This window comes from Xiphias gladius, chromosome 17 (assembly GCF_016859285.1).
Source record: "Xiphias gladius isolate SHS-SW01 ecotype Sanya breed wild chromosome 17, ASM1685928v1, whole genome shotgun sequence".
Lineage (NCBI taxonomy): Eukaryota > Metazoa > Chordata > Actinopteri > Istiophoriformes > Xiphiidae > Xiphias > Xiphias gladius.
The window spans coordinates 6420179-6437541 of record NC_053416.1 but is presented as its reverse complement, the minus strand read 5'-3'; the positions used below and the strand labels follow the sequence as shown (position 1 = coordinate 6437541).

The 17363-nt window shown below is 37.5% G+C and overlaps 1 protein-coding gene across 5 annotated transcripts in view; it reads right to left on the bottom strand.

Moving 5' to 3' along the window:
* The window catches only part of ncam1a (neural cell adhesion molecule 1a), a 258109-nt gene that overhangs the window by 74114 nt on the left and 166632 nt on the right, over positions 1-17363 (bottom strand). For all 5 annotated transcript variants that reach the window (XM_040149904.1, XM_040149905.1, XM_040149906.1 and 2 more), the window contains exons 2-6: positions 11188-11262; positions 8955-9164; positions 7384-7527; positions 3965-4102; positions 2606-2723 (exon numbers count right to left, since the gene is read on the bottom strand). In XM_040149904.1, coding sequence (XP_040005838.1) covers positions 2606-2723; positions 3965-4102; positions 7384-7527; positions 8955-9164; positions 11188-11262 — 685 coding nt within the window. The remainder of the gene's footprint in view (positions 1-2605; positions 2724-3964; positions 4103-7383; positions 7528-8954; positions 9165-11187; positions 11263-17363) is intronic.

Below are 17363 nucleotides of genomic sequence, written 5' to 3'. Positions count from 1 at the left end.
TTATTTAAAGATTCCACGGCACACCTGTGCTGCTGCTGCATGACAGTGGTGAATGATCATGAATATGATATGAAAGTACACTGAGCAAACAGCTCTATGAAGAGAAATAAATGTTGGTTATTGGTGCAGCTTTTCAAATCTGAGTGTTCATGAAGACAATTCACACTGAATAAGGTTACTTGAGATATAATATTCTAGCTAATGGCAAATCCATTGTTAGGGTTGTGTAAGTCATTACTTATTACCTAGAAAGTACTAGTTACTTTCAATATTTTTATTATTATTTTATTATTTTATGGTTGTAACTAGTGTTGGGCTCAAATAGCTGGTTCCATTTTGTTTTAAGTTCCAGGTCGGTCCAGCATGCTTCTTATTTTGCATCTTTGCTGACCCCTGTTTTTGCACCAGACTGTATCACGTTTGGCTAATTAATGTTCAGTGAGTAACTTGCTCAAAGGCCAAAATGTAACTTGGCTATTGTTTATTTAACATGTTCTCTGCAAGATGGTCTTTACTCTGCCAAACATCATTTGTTAGAGAAAGAAGCACTACTCTATAAGACCACGGTATGGCTGGGCCTAAATTATTTTCGAGTCCAGCAACACCAACAAAATACTGATTATTGTCTGTTGAAATACCAGCTGAGTCACGTGGTGGATTCATTACCGTATTCGGATTCAAGAACATACTATTGAACCCTAATCCTAGTTGTTTCACTCATGTTTATGGGATATCTTAACTACTATAGCCCTCAGCATTGTGTAAATATCAAAACAAACACCATTATCCAACTAGAGTTCACTCATCACTGTAAACATGGACGCTGTTGCATCATGAGCTACACATCCAAATGCTTTTAACCCAATGAACCCCAAAAAACAAAATATGTTTTATTTATTTTCATCCCCACTTCACGCTATTTTCTCTAAGATTAATATATATTGTTTAGGTAAATCTCAACCTTTTAACACCTTTGTTATAGCTAGGCTATGTTTGAATTTACAAGAAGCCTGTGCAACCAGGTGCAGATTCCCCACAGGTTTACACATGTAACAGTGCCAGCTCTGCAGTTTAAAAAGTATATGCAGAGTGGAAACCTGCCTAATAATACTAATCTAAACTATTTTGCTCTTGGTACAGTAATGCAAATGTAAATAAAATGTAAATTTCATCATTTCTCCCACACAACACTTTGTAAACAAGGCCATGCAAATTCATATTTATGCCCTATTTCCAAACATTTTGCAACACCAACTGCCTGAAGGCAGCATCACCAGGAAGCAAGAGTTTACATTGTTTTATCTCAAACTTGACCAGAAGGTTTCAATTTATAAACAGGCACAAAAGCTACCAGCCCTGATTGAATTATGCTATACCTGAAACATGCAATTTGCACTTCTAGTTGGTTTTGAATTGCCCTTTCAGACAGCATTTTTGGAGGCCAACTTTATCTGGATATATTCTAATGAATACAATAAAAAACTGCAAGTTCTTAGTTCAGGAAACCAAGTTAAAGATCTTAATCTGAAGATGAACATCCGTAGCATGGCTACTTTGGAAAGTTGTGTGATTAAACCAGCCATTGTGTTTGAGTGTTATAAGAAGCACATAACAGCATTTTTCTAAAGTAAAAAACAACAGATCAGATTTAATGTGCGTGAGTGTGTGTGTGTGTGTGTGTATGCTACCTTTAAATAATGGGGCACACAAAGAACAAACTCTTAACTAGATTCAATCTATATGTCAGTAATTTTAAAAGAAGACTGTTACTAAAGGGATGACCCTCACCCTTATAGAAGTATCACTGATAAAAGTAAACCCTTAACCCCTGATAAAAAATAGAATAAAGAACAGATAAGGAATGTTTATAACTTACTGGACTTACCTGTAAATCGTGCCTTTACTATTCTAAATTCTTAACAAAGAAGCTTCAGGAAGAGCATTTTTTATGAAGGATGAAGTGCTTTCCCACCACCCCTTGCTGTACCTGTATTTTGAAAATTAATTCACAGACTTTGGCCGTTTAGGTAAAAATGGCCATATTCTTAGAACCCTAAAAGTACTAGTATAGTACTGGTACATATCGAATCCTAGTACACTGCAAAGTAAAGTACGGGTACATATAATGTTAAGCTCCAGTATTTGTTTTTTGTGCATTAATCATTTTGTCTTGCACTGCTCTACATCATCTTCATACACTTTTATTTTAGCTGGCTGCTTTCACCTGTTTGGCAGATTAACTGGGGGAAAAAAATGCCGTCTTTTTGAGATCTCTTGTACTGCACTGATGAATGCTTTCAGTAGTGTTGGCTACTTTGTCTTTGAAGTTTTTAGTGAGGTGACATGGGAGGGTTAACTCAGCACCATGTATCTATCTTTTGTGTAAATCATTCTACTCCACATCTCTGCCTTACTTAATGATGTTCCCCTTTGTGGTCAAGAAAAAAATAATAATAAGAGGTTCTGGAAAAAAACAGAAAAAAAACGGGCTTCATTTCAGTGACAGCTCAGATCTACTCCTGATCTGATCCAGGGTAGATCTGAGAGAAACCCTCCTTATGATCCTGCTCATCAAAAAGGTCAATGACAGCAGTGGATGACGTACTGTGCCCAGGTGACGGTGGGTTCAGGGAAGCCATCTGCATCACAAGCCAACAAAGCAGAGCTACCAATGTCTGCTGTAGCGTTGATATCTGACTGCCTGGCACGGATGGTGGGAAGCACTGAAACAGAGATATAAAAAAAGATTCCCATAGATAAACGCATAATAAGTGTTTAAAAGGTATTTTGAAAAGACTCCTCCTAGATAATTAGATTTAAACCTGCAACAATTGATTTTTTGACTACTTGGGGTCAGTGGAAACAAGTTGTGAGCACAGCATTTACATATCATCATCTTTTGGGTTGATATGGTGAACTTATTGATAAAACAGCTGCTTATTTACACTTATGAAGCAACATTATCGTTCATTTTGAGTCGTGTTTGTGTCCACGTGGTAAATGTAAGTCCAATTTTCTCATTCTTTAACCCTGTCTTTGGTCTCTACCCACTCCTGAGGCAAATATCTGGTTCTTTAGCTGCTTTATTTAGCTAATTGGTCTTTGACACAGAAAAGAGCTGCCTGCTGCGACCAAAAAACCACATTTAAGTTGTAGGCCGGACAGCTAAACAATGAGCTGAAAGTAAAGCTTTGTAAAGTCAGGCATAGTTGCAGATTCAGGTGATAATTCTATGTAGGTTCATCACCAAGGGCGACCACTTTCACATTGTCACATTGTTTTCATATTGTCATTTGATAAATCGTTATCATAAAAACATAAATTATAGCTGCATTAAAATTATCATTTGTGACATTTTTGGGGGTGAATAAATCTGTTTTGCTATTGCCTGTTGTGACTGATATATACCGTAATGACCATAGCCAATAATTTACACGACCATTCTCTATCAGTTGTGGTCTTTTCTGGAAAACATTATTTATACAGGGTATGGACAAAGAACAAAGACAGTAGAACCGGCTACTGAAACTTAAACAACCTCTATTTCCTTCCCAAAAAACTACAGAACAATTTGTAAAGCAATCTGCCTTGTTAACGGAATTATGAGGCGATAAAATGTATACAGAACTGACATTTTGTCAGGAGAGTGGCACTAGAGAAATCAACAAAATCATTACAAACCCGTCCCCTGTGGACCAAGAATTTCTATACCAAATTTCACAACACTCTGGCATGTAGTTGTTTGGGTATCTTGGTCTGGACCAAACAGTTGGACGGATGAACTCACCAACTGCTGTCATCTTTTGGGCCAAAAAAGGTATATGAACCATATTTAAGGCTTTAAAAAAAACATTTCCACTGTTTTCAAGATCATCATTACTGTACCCTGCTAAGTTGAGCAACAGCTCGTTCTTAAACAACAGAACAGGCAGGGAGCAAAAAGTGAAAGAGATGTAGTGCTTACCATTAACAACAACCATGATCATCCTGAAGTCAATTTCTCCCCTGGCCATGACACGGGCCTCACAGTTGTACATGCCCTCATCTGTCTTTTTGATGCCGCGGATCTGCAGGTGGCCGTTATCCATGATTTTGAATCGCACTAATACAGAAGAGGCAAAGAGAGAACAATACTTTAGCATATTAACTTGACACACAGGGTATTCAATGTGGCCTTTATGGATTAACAATATTAGGTATATTATGTACTTTCTATATGCTTTTTTGTTTTTTTTAGTATTGGTTTGTAACATTTTGAATGAATGTGTTCACTGCTTTATTTCCAGGTAACAATATGTACTTTCCCTCCTAGGAGCAACAACAAGTTAAAATTAGGAAGGATAGTTTAATACTATCTAAAAAATCTAAGATCTAAGAAGCCAAAAAGTGTCTAACTGAAGTATGAAATTAAGTATGATTATTTGCTTGAACACAGAAAATCAGACGTTTTAAGAGGGGCATTTTAAAACTGAAATACTTCACTTAAATGCTCAGACAGGACATTGGAGCCAGATTAAAAAATCCCAATTATCCCTGTTAATCAAGCATGTGGTTGTAAGAATACAGAGAGCCCTGCATGCCCACACCAGATGTATTTCTGCTGTGATTTACATGATCATAGAGCCTGACAAACTGCTGCACCTTTAATTAAACAAGCCATAAGCATACAGTAACAGGGTGAGCTTTCTTAACTGGAACCAGGTGTTGTTTATCAAAAATTTATGGGGAAAAGTATCATAGCTTTTATTCAAAACCAGGCCTCTGACCACATTTGATTTAACAGCTGTTTGACTGGTCACTAAGACTTCTTTGTTGCTTGTTCTTTATATTTCCCAAATTGGACAACTAAGGCACCTCTCCATCCGTCATTGGCCAGTGTGTACTTTAAAACTCATTGAATTAAAAACTGCAGCTAATTAGGGTGGTCTTGTTAAGCACGACTTTCACACGCCAGTCGAGTCCTTGTTTGGGGATAAGGACTCCTCTGCAGGAGTCCAATGGTGCCAGTTCAATGTCCATGCTAGTGAGCGTGTATGAGATTTCAGTTTCCCTGCCTAATAAAGAAGCCTACCGTGTGAACTAAAGAAAAGTGCTATAAAACCACTTGTATAAATATAATTATGTACTGAGTGCTAGAAAGGATGTGGGCTTAGGATAATAAACATTTTATTCCCATCACTTTTAAGACTTGTGCACTTTATCGCATAGAAAATTCCACCTAAACAATTGTTACATTATTTGTCTGCTAGTCATGGAGGGAAAGTGAGTAGATTTACTGCACCTACATACAATTTTAAGGTACTTGTACTTTCCTTTGGTATTACCCATTTTTCCTAGTTTCACTTCAAGTCCACTACGTTTCAGAAGGAAATACTGTACTTTTTACACCACATTATATATATTTGACAATTACAGATACTAGTTACTTTGCATTAAAAAAAAAAGATCAGCCAATGAAAATGACATCTTGTTATAGATTAAACTAACCAACATATAAAGTAGTTCAAATTAGCTCCATCTCCTCTATCTTCAACATTTAAGTGCTGCTTATACAGTATGGTAAAACATCAGTAATAATAAGGGCACATTTTGCATTATGAGTACTTTTACTACTAATATTCACACATTTAACTGCTAATACTGGGTTTTAGTAAAACTTTGTAGGATTTTTACTTTTACTTTTTACTACAGTGTTACACCTTTAACTTTTGTGAAAACTCTCACCACGTCTTCCACCTTTCTTGTCTGTTTACTGCTTTCTGTCTGTCTGCACAAGTACAAAATCCTCCATTCACAAAATTGTGAACTGAAATATTCAGCTAGTGTAAAAGTGACATATAAAACATTTTAAACGAATCTTTGAGGGCTTAGTGTGCTATTTAAATAGAATAATAAATTTTACATTTTATTAATTCATGCTGCATTGATACATATTATAATGACAAAGTTCTGTTGGAAGGTCTAACAATGAAACATGCAGCATATGGTTAGGTCAGCTACTGCTCTGAGGAAAATTACATAAGCAGTTTTTACAGTTTTCAGTGTTGGTTACAATTAGTGGTTTTTGCAGTGAAAAACACATTCCTTGACCAGATTCCAAGAATAAAGGCTGGCTTTGCACAACACTGCGGTGACTCCAGCGGTCACAGAAGGAGGGGTTACTTTAAGGTTAAATTAGGCCCAGTCCAAGTGTAAAACAAAACCCAGTCTCCCACGTCATTGACACCTCAGCTCTCACACACCAGATTGAAGTTTTCGTCGAATTCTCTGAGCCAGAGCTGGACAAAATGCTCTTCCAAAGAACATAGCTACTAGTTGCCTGAAGTTGCCATGAAAATGAAATGAAATGAAATCATTCAGAAGTTTGTAATTGGTTTCTTCCATAGAGGACATCAAGTATAGTCAGCTCAGTTTCACAATGGATTCCAAGGTTTATAAATGCACAACAGCAAACAAAATTTATCAAAATTATCCATTGTAAATTCTCATTCCTCTCCTTCAGTACCACTCACTTCTACTGTGTTTATTTGTATGTTCAGAATGTTTGAAACCCTCATAGTTTCTCTACAACGGAGCTAAATACCTTAGTTCTGTCACATTTCGTAGCTCCAAAGTGTGTTTACTGGTAAAGCAACAATTGTTTAGAGCATTGGAATCAAAAGATTATAATGCAGAGACATTTCCATTGACATTTTGATGTTTCTGCTTTGTTTTTTCAGCTTTGACAGTGAATCACCATTGGAATCGCCAGTAATGGCTGCAAAACGAAGCTGATTACATCTTCCGTCCTTTGTAAAGGAGCAACTTTTTCTCAGAACGTCCTTTCAGGCCTAAATGCACTGAGTATTTTATATACTCATAAGGTTTACGGTGTGTACAGGATGATGATGAGAACAGAACTACACTCGACTTTCAAACAGTTACAAAAAAACATAATTTATATTTCTGCATGTGTTGAAAAGTATGATAGTGTCAAAGAAATCTGTTCAAAAACAACCTACATAAAATGACACACTGTAAATTAAAGTTTTAGCTTTTCTCTTCCCCTCCCCCTTTCCCCTTCTTCTTATTCAGTTTTTTTTTCCGATTATTTCAGCCTCCAGAGTAGTTTTCTCTCTCTATTCAGGGAACTTAACCTCCTCCTTCATGCATTATCTATGAGGTCTAAAACTCCTTCCTTGTAGAAAACCCATGGCTTTCTTCATAGATGATGAGCAGGAGGAGGAGATGAGGAAGAGTATAGCGAACTGATTGGAGAGCATGAATTGGTAGACAGCACTGGCAGGAAAGTAAGGTGACTGCTCAGGGGGATGAGATGGGATGGTGGGTTGGAGGTGAGAAAATAGCTCAAGCATTGGAACGTTTTTATTTCGACTGGCTCACCATCTTTGGCAACTTGGATCTTGGAGCCCTTATGCTTCCAAATGATGGTGGGTGGTGGTGAACTGTCCACATCGCAGACTATGTCAGCATCATCGCCTTCACTGAACTCTTGTGGGCTAGGAGAACTCTTGAAAGTGATCTTTTCTGTATGGAAATGTGACAAACACATACATCACGTTAATAAATCTCTTAACGTTCAGACTGACCCTTCTAAGGTGAAAACTCTCATGTGGAATATTTATATTGCATGAAAAACTCGTATAGTTGATTAGCAGCATAACCAGAAACCATATGGTTGAGCTTCTGCTTTTCTAATAATGGTCTTGTTGGTTTAGTTTTTATGTAATCACACATGGGGTTGGATGGTAGTTGAAGTAAAGACAGATCAAAGACTCTTAATCCATGCTGAGACAGACAACAGCGGTGCATGAAAAATCCCAGCACCCTCAGTCATTTTAATGGGACTACTCCATTGACATGGTGGGGATAGCAAAGCTCCTTGCATTTTTTTTTTCCAACACAAAGCTGTTTTTCTTTGTCTGAAGAGGACATACTAATGAATTATATGGAGATTTCACTAAGAGGACTAAATTTCGTGAAAGACAGTATATTATAGACATAGTATTACTTCATGTTTCATCTGTTGTATGCATTTATAACCTTTTAAACATTTGTTTTGCCTTATATGCCAACAATTCTGGGATCACCTTCTTTAAAGCTAAATTGAAATCTAAGATAATAAATTACATTATATTCACGTAAATGCTTTTGCCAAAAGCATTAAAATGGAATTGACTTACTGGATTATACTGACTGGAAAAAAAACGTTGGCGCTGAGTATAATCCAGCTAGCAATTACGTTTCCATTTGAATTTATCTGGCAAAATGATTTAGTAGAATACAAATACAATTTCTAGGAGACAGTGTAAGATTTGAAGGAAGTGCTATGTTCTTCTACTCTACAGAGGGAGCAGGTTGTTTCCTGTCTCTATCTCAACTACCTAATAAAAAACTGCCCAAAAAATATTCTTAAAAAACGTTAACAAATCCAGGGCACATTATATTTCTTTCTCATTGCATTTGCTGCTGAATCGGGATTGGGCAATTGCGTGTGACACAACTTTACCAGCAACATATTTTTCATTTACTGAAAACAGCTGGAATGTGATAGTATGATAGCCTGCCTTTATTGCATTGATATGTACAGTATTTTCCTGTACATTATCATCTCATATAGCTACCTGCTGTAGATGGGACACGTGGTTGATAAAACATTGGTGTTGACACCAAGCAGCAGCAAATACAGAGAAATGATGAGGCCAGTTAGGTAGAGCTGTACCTAAAAATGATGTTCCTCTGGATGCATTATATAATGGTTGAAAAAAACAAAAACACAGTATTGTATCTTTCAAAATACAATATAAATATGTTTTTTCCCTCAAAGAATTTTGGACCTCAATGTCCAATTTCACTTCATAATGCAGATCATGTGATAATATTGATTTTGCTTCATGTAAAGATACTTTGAATGCACTGTTTAACCAAAGACACTCCAAAACTCTAAAACTTACGGAATATCTTCACTTGGACTGTGGCCTGGGCCTCCTTGTCCCCATTCTTTGCCACGCACTTGTAGATGCCAGCGCTGTCCACATTGGCGTGGTATATGGTGAGGGTCGACATCATGTTATCAGTCTGGCTGACAAAAATGTCTGGCCTGTTGGGAAGGATCTTCTCACCACTGGGGGCGTACCAGTCTATGTCTTTCGCATCTCCCAACACTGAGGAGCAGAACATGAAGAATTAGGCAAGGAAGCAAGAATTCTTTATGGGGGTCCACAGCTGCCATGTAAATAATAACCACATTAAACCAGATAGTTATTGAAAAATGCAAAATTCTGTTCTATAATTTTGATATCTTGCCTTAGCCTGGCTATGCCTCCTGCTTTGTTAGATATTAGGATTGGATCCCCCTGAAACCCCTACATTATTGCAACAATCGGGGGCTGTTCACATCATATCAGAACAATGTACAGTATTTCATCATAGATGTGAAATTGCTTCAACAAGTTTAAGGAAGACTCTATGCTGTCATAATAATCTATAAATAAACATAAACCATTCTTGTCATGTAGATGGTTTAAAAACATTATTGTTAAAACAAAAACCATCTCCCTACAGTAGATATCTTTTCAAGATCCAACCAAATATGCAAACTCAAACATAAAAAGATTGGTGTAAATAATTTCCATTTGTTCAGTAAGATATAGGATTATTCAGTAGGAGGCAACTTTCACTGAAAGAAAAATCAAACAACTTCTCCACATTTTTATAAAGACGAGTACAAGCTGAGACATTTTTTATTTCCCTGAAACATATTAAAGCCTCCTCATGTCTTAAGGATCACAGAGAGCTCTAAATGCATTTTGACATTCTTCACCACTAGAAAACTGGAGTTCAAGCCGAAGTCAAGTTCCTTCATAGGACAAAAAGAAAAGAAAAAAAAAATCACTTAGCAAAATTTAAAAAAAAAGTCAAGGCTTCATATTCCACATGTACAATTTAAGGCTACATCTTCACAGAAAGTTTTCTGCAACTAACAGTGTAGAAAAAGGTGAGTAGATGGAATCAGTTTAATTCTGTTTCAGTATGATGACCTTTTTAAAGGGTCAGTTTGTCCAAACTACATAAAACAAATAATTTTAATTGTATGTAGCCATGCAGATAGTTTTGGTCTTATTGGCCTAGTTTGTGCGCGTGTGTGTGTGTGTGTGTGTGTGTGTGTGTCAGCTGCCTCCCCCATTCCCCACCCTCGGTTTACTGCTGCACTCTCATTGAATATGACTCATCTCCTGTCTCAGACTCATCTCCAAGGTGCTGCGACTACAAGCACATCTTATTTTTAGCTACGAGGAAATGAAACATGTTTGAGAACTGTCTTAGTGTCAGCGACAGCTAACAATGAGGTCACTACACATGTCAGAACTGGTCAAACTAGACGAACCGTCATGATGGACAGACTCCATGCTGACATGAGAATTTTTGTCTCATATCAGCACCAGGCAAATTGTGGCAAAACTAGACCGTGAACAATTTTCATATAATTGCTATGGTGAAAAGAAATTCCAAAGAAAACGTATACAGTATATTCTGTGGAGTAATGAGGACACTAGTTCTAGAAAGAGATATTGGTACTGATTTTTTTAAGTGTATTTATTCATTGCTTTGAGCATCAAAAGCATACTTCCAGTCATGTTTTTTTTTTCTTCTCTTCATAATTTGGGGAAAACAAACCCTTACTCTACAGGCTCTCCAGACAGACTTTCATAATATTTGACCCCCTGACCGACATGATTTTATTCATGGATGGAATGCTCAATAATGTCAGACAGTTGACTTACCTAATGTAAATATCAACCCGGATCTCAGACAAGCTGACAACTGCACATGTACAGTAAATTCAACATTGAAAACACAGTGAAAGTACAAGACCTTACTCTCACTATCTCCTTAGACTGCAGCTTCCTCCCACCTCTCCTAAACCCTGTTCCCTAATGGACTGTAATCTCAGAATAAACCTTTATCCTTGTATTTTTTTTTCGGCCACTGTCTTGTCTTGTCTAGAATTTCTATAATGTCTAACTGCTAATGAGGGTATATTCACATGTACACCAGTTTCATTATTTAAAATGACTTTTATCACTCTTATCAAATAATCTAAATTAATACTGCTATATTATATATACATGAGATGATATTTCCATGAAGATATCTTAAATGAAGTATGTTTGTGATTACTCTTACCTTTGCAGAGGAAAAATTTGGACTCTCCTACGCTGATCTCTCCTTGTGGTGGCATGATTTCCACCTGGATGGTGGCTGGGTAAAGAAAAGAAGATAGAACAGAATAAACATTAGTCTCTGCTTCCATCGAGACAAATGGTGACACAGGGTCAAAGCACAATAAGGCAAGGATCAAAATCAAATTCCTTTGCCTGCTCAAAAGAGCAACCGTTTTTCATGCATACCCTGAATGTACGAATGAAACTCAGAGATGAAATGTTTATGCTCACTAACGTGCAACATCTCCATGTGCAGATGGGTTATGAGTCGACACTTTCTACAAGGACCTTGCTGAACTGCCAGGCTGTTTAGTGTCATATTGTACATAGAAGGCCTTGCTAACTGTGCAATCGTTTACACTAGTTAGGTATATTTTCACAGTGTTAAATTGAGGCGAGTATGACAATGGTATTGATTTAATTTTTGGCTGTCTTGGTAGCGTAGACAGAGCAATAATACATATTTTCCTTTTTTATTTACTATCCCTATACAGACAATTGGAGTGAACTGCACCCTACATTGTTGAGCAATGTTATATTGTAGGGTTGGATTTGAGTAATTTGTATTATCAAAAAAAAACCAACTGAGATAATGGCATCCTTGGCCATGTGATTTGTTCATAAGAACCTATACCTTTTGCCACATACACCTCTAAAGTGTTAGCTGTTTAAGAAGCATGTACCTGTGCCCCTTTGACAATCAATTGTCTGACACTTTACAAAGAAAAAGCATGCAGTAGGCACTTCATGACTGCAATTACTTGACTGGAAAATATGAAGACACAGTGCAGAAGGACAGTGACTGTGTGGCAAATTATCTAACTATAAACAACAATAAAAGAAGAATGAGGTAAATTGGATGTTTCATATTTTTAATTAGTTTGGGGTAAGCTGATCTTCAGTCCTCTGTAGCAATATCAAGTATATTCAGTAACACTATCTAAAGTTTATTTTTTCACTCAGTGTTTAAAAAGCCACCTGACTGAGTCAATCCAGGGTGCTCTCGTACTCGTTTTCCCAATCCCTGCGTCTTCTGGCAGACGATTTAGAAGGCATAATGCCATATATCAAAGAATATCCTTTTCCTGAGACTCCTGTGCACTTAATTTCTCAACATCAGCTAAAGCTACACAGATGATATTTCAAAAGAGTCCAGAGAAACACCTGGTGTTTGTTCCTTCCTGCATGCTAACAAATTAGAATTAAAACTCTTGCATATTCAATGAAAAGTATCAAAATGCGTAATAATTCTAAAAGCCTAATCAGGAAATCATCACTTGAACATGTCTGCCAGAATGACAAGAGTTGTGATTATTTTTAAATTTGACATGGTTTAGCTATCTTCAGTAATATGTGGAATGGGAGTGAAGGACAGACTGTGAAGCAGAAACACCATTGAATTGTGATCCAGAGCTATACAGAAAAATCCCAGTGAGCCTCCAGCATGTTGCCACTTCACACAAACGAGTCAATCAGTCTCAGCCCAATTCTCACCAGGAAATTCATGGGAATGGTTTGCAAGGGCTCGATTTCAAAGACAGGTAGCCAACTATCAATGAGCCGGTGGTGCTTCATAATGTGACAATCTTACAGTTATATGCCCCTTTTAAACAGAGATCCCGCTATATTGCCATTGAGAAGATCCCTCATTATGCCGGCTTTGCCTGTTTACACTGAGCTAAACAAAGCCGGCATAATGCCGACCCAGCTACCTCTGCTGCCGGCTTAAAGGTGGAACTACAATACCCCCCCCATTCCGTATTTGGACCTTTTATACAGAATGGCGGAATAAAGGCGCAACATTCCCGGCTTGAACAGGCTCTACAAAAGGGGCCATAGAAACCCTTTCGTGAGTAAGATGGGACAGTCGCAGTCACAGCAGTAGCCTTCGTTGTTCTGTTTTTCCTGCACACTCCTTCTTCTGTGAAAAGCCATCATCATTATGCTGTAAAGCCGAGCCCGGGCCAAAATATTGGAATTTTTGTGATAGTTAAACAGCATCACACTATTACCACTGCTGCTATTGAGAGAAGACACAAGTACGACCGGTCGCTTGTCAGGAAAATGTGAACGTAAGTTAAGCATTTGACCTGGCACCAAATGCTGTAATTTTCTTGGTCAACGACAGTCTCAAATACTGATTTCATTAAACTATTCAAGGTGAGAATAATATCTTCCATATTGCTTAGTTAAGAAGTCAAACAAATATTGATTTGCAGTAAAACACTGCCTTTGCCACATGAATGACCTGTCTTTTTTTCCAGGCTAGCATGCAGCCTCTAGAGGTAAGGAAAACCACTACCCACAGTATGTTTGCTTCTACAGGCTGGAGGTAGATACAAAGAAAACAACATATCCTTTTCCTTCCCTCATCTAGTAAGATCACAGATACAATGCTGCAAAACCTAGCCATGCCTCCTAAGACTAAGACAACTGGCCAAAGATCAACTGATTGTATCTGCAACACTAAAGACAACAAAAAGGAGTTCAGGCAGTGTGGGAAAGATAGCTATTCCCAGAGCCATTTTCTCAATGTATCTCTCTAAATGACCACTTGTGCAGTGTCTCGATGATGAATTGGCTGTTGAGTCTCATGCATCAAGCAAAAATGTGACTTTGTGTCTCTGCTGAGATCATATTGTAAGCAATAAAATGAATATGTAAAAACAAGAGAAGTCATCAGGTTTAATTACTTAAAAAATCCAAAACAACACTTGTCTTTCATCCAAACAGGGATTTTCCGAGCTCAGATAAAGCTTTGTTGACTGGACAAGTTGTCTTTCCGCTCATTCTGATGCCAAATGGAATAGAAACCATCGTATCTCTATTTCAACATTTACAGGTTAAAATATCACTCTTGTCAAAAACATTCTTCTTTACATAAGATTCCCTGTATGTGTTTGATGATGGTCAAACTCTTTTAAATTCAATTTGAGTTGGATAGTTTGATACCACTTCTTAGCAACTTCTTAAAACTTAAATCATATATATTGTTCCTTGTTCTAGATATTTCATCTTAATAGACCATATAAAATTAATGCCAGGGAGTCATAATGGATGGTCGTAACTTGTCTTCTTGCCAATGGTCTAAAGGACCATGGTGGTATTTATAACACATTGTAGACAGAAACAATTTTCAAAGTTCTCTACAAGTTGATGTTAAACCATACTTAAATGAACAGAAACCACTGGCTGCTTGGCAAAAAGTAAATGCATACTTCTTTCACAAAGACAAACTGATTAAAAACTGTAAAGAGACCAACAGTAATATTCAAAAGCAACAATAATACAAGACAAATTACACTAAGACTAAGTCTCGTCAAAATCACAACCTTCAAAACCTAATTTCCCCAATGCCAGATGGGAATTGTAAATGTGGTGCTTGCACTCAGTGTAATAATACAAAAGGTAACAATGAAATAATGAAAAGGTATTTTTTTATCAAAAAGAGGGGGCGAGTTTGAGAGGGTGCTTTGTAGATCTTTCTTACAGTGATATGTTGCTGTCAAATATAGACTGGTTTACAAATATGGGAACTGGTGAAGGATCTCCATGAGGACAAAATTTGGATCTACTGTGATCTCCAAAATAAGGGTTGACAAAATTGGATGAAATAGAGATTCAATCGAATTTAAAAGCAGATGGATTCAATATCGATTTAATATTTTTTTCATAAAAAAGTGATATTTTGTAATAATGGTTGCAATATTGCCTTGTATGATCTTTATCTACTGCACTATGTACTATATATGTTTTGAGAGTTGCGTGACTTGGATGAACCTGTATTGATGCTTTAGAAAATGATCAGCAGTAATGTAAACTAGAGACCATCCTGCAATGGGATCACACCAGCTACAACGCCCCTCGAGATGTTGACCTTCCAACCCATGAGTAATCAGTAGTCATTATTGCATTATAACATGAGTACTCGGTAGTCATTACTACATTATTATATGAGTAGTCGGTAGTCATTATTACATTAATACATGGCTACTCAGCACTCATGGGTCAGACCATGCCCATCTTCAAACTCGGTCTTCATTTTGATCTCAACTACATACCTGTAAAGTTTTGTGACTGTATCTGGCATGGTTGTGGCGATGTCATAATAAAAACAATCTCTCCACAAAGAGCTAGACAGACAGAAATATAAACACTTGCCAAAGTGGTAGTTCCCGCTACAGTAGGTGTCTCAAGGACCACACACACACACACGCACAGAGACAGCCTCACAAGGTGAAAACAATACCAGCCACGCTGTTGTATATGCTTCTTATATACAATTTATTGTAAATATGCTAAAACATGCAGAAACACCAGCATGATCCTTTAAAGCGTTGAAATTATGAAAGACCTGACCCAGTATATGTGAATAGAAAGGTAAATGAGGAAATCCTGAAGTGAAGGAGATTTGGTGGAAGGAGGTGTAGATTAACAGAAAAGATAGAAAGAAGTGCTATGCATAGTGAAGGGAGAGCTTAGAGAAAGGATGGAGCTTTCTGTGCCCTGATATGCTCACTCATGACACAAATCTAATATCTATCCACTAAATCTGTCCCTCAGGTTCAGTCCTCTTTAAAGACTCATACCTCTCTGTCTACTCTCAAGAGCTATTCTTTACTCTTCATTCCACTGCTTAGATACCTACATTCACATCACCCTGCACTTACACAAACAGCACTTCTACTGTCATTTAGATAAGCATATTTTCACAGAGATGAAGGCATTTGGGGGTATGTGGGAAAGAAAAGTCTGTAAATCACTGTAAATCTAGACTTCAGAAGAAGAGCCTGCTGGATATTGTTTCAGAATTACATCCTTTGTTGTGGTATGCATGGCTGCCTGCTTTCATTTATATCACATTTGGCACAACACTGATCTATGCAAAACATAATAACCGTTCTTCCTACAGTAATGTTGGTCTGTGCCTCCAAATTATTATTTTTGTTCTGTTAAGAGGAGCGTGTTCTTAATAAAGAGCAGAGCTGCAGACATGAGACTTGACTCGAGCCAGCCTTAAGTCAAAAATGAGAACTTGAGACAACTTTCTTGAAAAAGATTTAAAAGCGAGGATAAAAAATATATGAAACCAACTTCCCACAAAAAAACTTGACCAGATTATCAAATCTAGACCAGTTGGGGCTACATGCCAAACCTCACAATTCATAGTCCGTGAGCTAGCACAGAATTGGGTATTGTCTTCTGTGTCATTAGTCAGGATCCTGACAGTCATCTTGAGAGGTTGGTAAAAGTAAGCTTGGTCATTAGCCAAGTAGATGTCTTAGCCCTGGTCTGGAGTAACGAGCATGGCAGTTTGAGAATTTGTCCCTGTCTGTACTTCAGGGACTGGCTTTAATATACTCACATTGCTCACTGAAGTAAAAACATTTATGTGGTTAAAGCAGCAATACTAGTAACATATTTGAACCCAAATTGTTGGAATATTCTATTGAAATATTATCAGTACACCAGTATGGATGAAGATAGTGAATGGAACAGAGAAAGTAGGCCTGAATAGAAAGAGACAAATCTGGCAGATGCAAAAGCGAACAAATAGTGACCTAGCTCCCGGTAATTTGAGCAGTGGGCTAAACTGAATGCTGTACTAACATGCGAGATTGAAATTCAATATCTACTGTAGTATGGACAGTAAGAAATAGCATTTTAGATCATCTCTGAGAGGCTGTTTCTGACACACAGTCAAGCTAACATCCTGAACCAGGGCTAGGCTAGCTTGAACTTGGAAAATCAGATAGGATAACTAGCTAATTTGGATACAGTGGCTCAAACCATAGAAACCCCAGGGAAATACAGGTTATCTCGTTCACCAATTGTATTTTAACGCACCCACTGAGAATATTTCTGTCTGCACAGCAGCTCTGCCTCTGACAAATCTTTGTATATATAAAACTCCAACCTGCCTTTCTCTCTCTGTAGACTCAATGTCATGTCCCCTTGTATTTCCAGCTTTTGGGGGCAGCATAGCTGTATAACCAGAAATGAGTTTCCACCATCAAACCTTAGTGCACCGTGTTCTTTTTTTTTTTCTGGAAGAAAACAGGCAGGTTGTTCCCTGGACCCATCCACAGAGGCAATTAGAGGCCACAGCAACCCAAGACACTGAATGTTATTTCACTG